Genomic DNA, 4,090 nt, shown 5'->3' with positions numbered 1-4,090 from the left:
GAGTGCATAAGTATTATGATGTTACATTGATGTGAGTCTGTGTAGGGGGGGGGGGGTATGTATATGTGTGCTTAAGTATCATTTAACGTTGATATGTGTGTATTTTTCTGTATATATGTGCATAGGTACCATTTCGTGTGTCTGTGTCCATGTTACTTTGATATATGTGTGTATGTCATCTTTACTTGAATTTATTGTCTTTTTTATGCGTGAGCATTAGTGTCAAGTTCTTTGATGTGCTTGTAAGATTGTGTGTGTGTTGTATGTGCGTCTTTGTTAATCGGTGTATTTTAATTCAACTCTTTTGCTAGACTGTGTTCTAAAAGAGACTCCTTTGCAACAATAGAAAAAAATAATCAGAAGTTACAGCCTAATTGGCAATTCAAACTCAGTTCTCGGAAAGGTTGGTCATCCTGCGCAATCAGCTGATCGCGCTTCAGTCAAACAGGAAACGCCGTAGACGTGTAACGCACACGCTCCGCTCTCGCCCGTCTCTCGTACTGCTTTCTGCCTCGAGTGTTCTGTCTTCTTATCAAGATGGTTCAACTCATCGGCAATTACATAGACACCAAGAAGAAGGCGACAATGAGATACATAGAGGTATTATAATGACCTTTGTTGAGAATCGAACTGTTATTATGAATTAACAGAGATGTTTTGTTTCAACTAAGTTAAAAAAAACATAAAACTCTTAGAAGTTTTACATTTTATGCTCGCTTATCAGTTAGGGTGAACAGGATTGATACCAAATAGATTAAAAGCTCGATATTCTTAACAGGTAGGATTTAAGCATGAATTAACAAGTAATCAAAACATACAGTCAAAGAGCATGCAAGGTCATGTTACTGAAACGTAGTATGATAACCTGTCATTTTATCCTGTTATTAGCTTTTGCTTCTGTGTTATGGGAATGTATTCTTGTGACGTATATGCGTTTGTCTGCTGTAAAGAGTATTTCATTTTGTTAGGAGGGGGGGTTAGTGAACACAGGTCAAGGTGGACAAGCAATTCCAATGCCTCTGCTAACTGTACTTTGTCAAAGGCTAACATATTTTCACTGTGTACTATATAAACCATGGCCTCATTCTTTAAGTAATCTTAGAACATCACAATATATCATTTTGACAGAACATATGTGTTGGATGTTTGTTTATATTTACTAAAGCACAGAGGCCATACTATCTGTTGACTTTGTTTCACAAGCATAGATTTTGAGATTTCATGTGCAGTTTGGGTCTTTCCTCTTATTTATATAGATTATCTTCGTACCTGTTAGGGTTGGCTTCACATGCTTTTTTATGGTCTATACTCATGGTTATTGCTCAATGAAAAGGCAATGCATATCTTGTTTTTTCTCTCTAGTTTTTCCCTTTTAATCTAAGGGATTTTCAATGAATAAAGCTTGAAAATGCATTGATAAATGTTGAAAATATTCTTACATCCACATTACATTCAAGAATTTCTTGACAGTGAGTCTAGAAGGTGTATGATGCACATTTCGCAAGCTAAAAATTTAAATACCCTGGCTCAGGCCGCACTCCTGTCCTAGTATTCCCTGCTTGTTTATGTATTTGTTATCACTTTATATATTATATTTTTTTCTCTTTTTTTTTTATTGTATGGTTCTTTCTACTCCTCTTCTTCTTACCCCTCCTCCTCCTCCCTACCCCCTAATACCAGTTCCTTTTCTCTCTTCCCCCAGCATTAGAACAAGTGTGTACATGAAAACTCCTATTACATTAGGCACAAATAGATATCAGAGGAGCATGAAGAAATATGTATGGAGGCACAGGCTCAATACTCTAGAAAGATCCTTCTCTATTATGAACTCAGGCTAACCTCATGTGACCTTTTGCTGACCCTTAGTGTCTTCTGGGTGACCACAGTCTTAAGAACGAACTTTTTTAGGTATTAGCATTATAAGAATGTAGTAATAACTTTTTGCAAAAATTGTGTTTATAATGGCTCGGTAGTTTGTACTATTGTCTAAGACTTCTGATTTAGCTGCATCAAAAGAAAATTTCTTGTATGAAGACTTTGAGAGTAAGCTATTCATATGTAAGCTTATTCACTTAGAACCTGTGCTCATATATATAAATATATATATATATATTATATATATGTATGTATACACACAAATATATATATATATATATATATATATATATATATATATACACATGTATGACACACACACATATATATATATAAATATATATATGTATATATATATATATATATATATATATATATATATATATATTTTTTTTTTTTTTTTTTTTTTTATCATTCTTAATATTTATATAAAGCATGTAGGCTTCTTCATTTTCTTTTTCATCAGACGTCTTGCTTCTATCGTTCATAGGCAAATGCTGTACCCAGTACATGTTATTAGGATTGTCAATTATTGTAGGCCTTTGAAAATATCAAGGAAAACTACTAGAGGTGGAAAAAAGGAAGTTTAAGGACCCCTGCCATATAACCATTGAGGTACTGGTGAGGTTTCTGTAGTCACACAATAGCACCAGATTTTTGGACTTGTAAACTTGAAAATTATCATAGTTTATAGAGATACAGCATTGTCTAAAAAAAAAAAAAGTGTTTTAAACAAGACAACAAACCTCCACCATTTCTATTCTGGCAAAATTTTGCTTGTCTAGCACCCTAGTAATTTGTGATCAAAAAGAAACCAACCCAAGCCTTTATTGTTGGCATTGCCCGAGTGTTAAAAGTATGGAGGCCTCAGCTATAGCATAATAATCATGGATCTGTTCCTAGCGTTAAGAATTATCATAATTTCTTTGAATAGAAGCCCATGAAAATAATAAAGCAGTAATTGGATTTGGGTAAGAATTATTGGATGTCTCGAGTTTCATGTATGTACCTTAAATGAATCGTAGAGGAGAAACAAGATTTTCTAAATAAAAGAGGTAAAAAAAGGAAAAAAAGAAAAGAAAGTAAGACAAGTAGTAGAATAGCAGGAGTAAACTGTCAAGGTTGTAGGATGAGGTTAGACGTTAGTAGTGGTAGGGATAGAGAAGATAATTGCACTACAACCAATGGTTTATATTACTTATATATTTTATTCTGTTATACAATTTCTCTGGTATACATATCATCATACTACTCATACAAAATATAAATATTGTCTTGCTTATATAATATTTTCCTCATTGTTTTCCTTACTTCTACTATTATCATGACCTCAAATTACTTAGGAGGGTTACCATACCTAGTGTTGACTAGTATGTCATCCCTCTCAATATTCAATACTTCCTGAACACTTTGGTGGTGGTGGTGGTTATGTTGACACTCCTGCTTGGCATTTTGCATTAATAAATTACTTTGATGGCACCATGTCTTCAAATAGATTTCTAAAAACTTGCCTCGGAGTACACAAGTTGTTGGCCGATGTGAGATGGTTGATTTCTCAAAATTGACCCCCCATGTCACTCCAGTACGGACCACAGCAATTACACAACAGGTTTACTTTTTGTGCCCTAAGAAAAGGTTGATAATTCCATATGATTTAACTGCACATGACTATGAATAATGAAAGTGATATAAGGATCTTTAGAAATGATGAATCCTCTCATAATTCGTCTGATGTCCCTTAAGTAATGAAAATAAAAATTATCTCCAATGCTTTTAGAAATGAGCGTAACACAACTATGGTAGTCCAAAATGTGTAACAAAAGAAATGTCTACAGTCCTGTAGATATTAAAAAAAAATAATGATAAAAAGAAATAATAACGGTAGTAGCAGAAGACATGAAGCAAAATCTAATATGTATGGAAAAATATATATTAATAGTAGGAGTAATAGAAGACAAGAGGCAAAAATCAATTTTGTAAATTAGAGTAGCAAATAGAAACTGATTAGATGATTTATAACTTTTGATACTTCAAAACCTGACCAGATAGGAAAGAGTTTTTTCCATTTGTTTTGATTATGAAAGCTGAATAAAATTCAAAATGTTTTGTGATGTAGTATTTGCAAGTGGCTAAATGTTTTTGAAATTTTTCAAGGGTCTTCTTGAAATGATTTTCATTCTTATTAGATATAGTTGTCCAGATAAATGATACAAAA

The 4,090-nt window shown here is 33.0% G+C and overlaps 1 protein-coding gene across 2 annotated transcripts in view; it reads left to right on the top strand.

The window, feature by feature from the left end:
• Positions 1-420: 420 nt before the first annotated feature.
• Positions 421-4,090, top strand: part of Seipin (lipid droplet biogenesis associated protein seipin) — a 22,205-nt gene continuing 18,535 nt past the window's right edge. The window contains exon 1 of one of the 2 annotated variants that reach the window (XM_043034770.2): positions 421-600. In XM_043034770.2, the coding sequence (XP_042890704.1) occupies positions 538-600 (63 nt within the window). In that variant the 5' untranslated portion in view covers positions 421-537. The remainder of the gene's footprint in view (positions 601-4,090) is intronic. The other variant, XM_043034772.2, reaches the window with a different exon arrangement.

This window comes from Penaeus japonicus, unplaced genomic scaffold (assembly GCF_977035675.1).
Source record: "Penaeus japonicus unplaced genomic scaffold, GWHDUDI00000001_assembly GWHDUDI00000040, whole genome shotgun sequence".
In the NCBI taxonomy this organism is placed as follows: Eukaryota; Metazoa; Arthropoda; class Malacostraca; order Decapoda; family Penaeidae; genus Penaeus; species Penaeus japonicus.
Note: the sequence above shows the minus strand (reverse complement) of the source record. Positions and strands in the feature narration are given on the sequence as shown.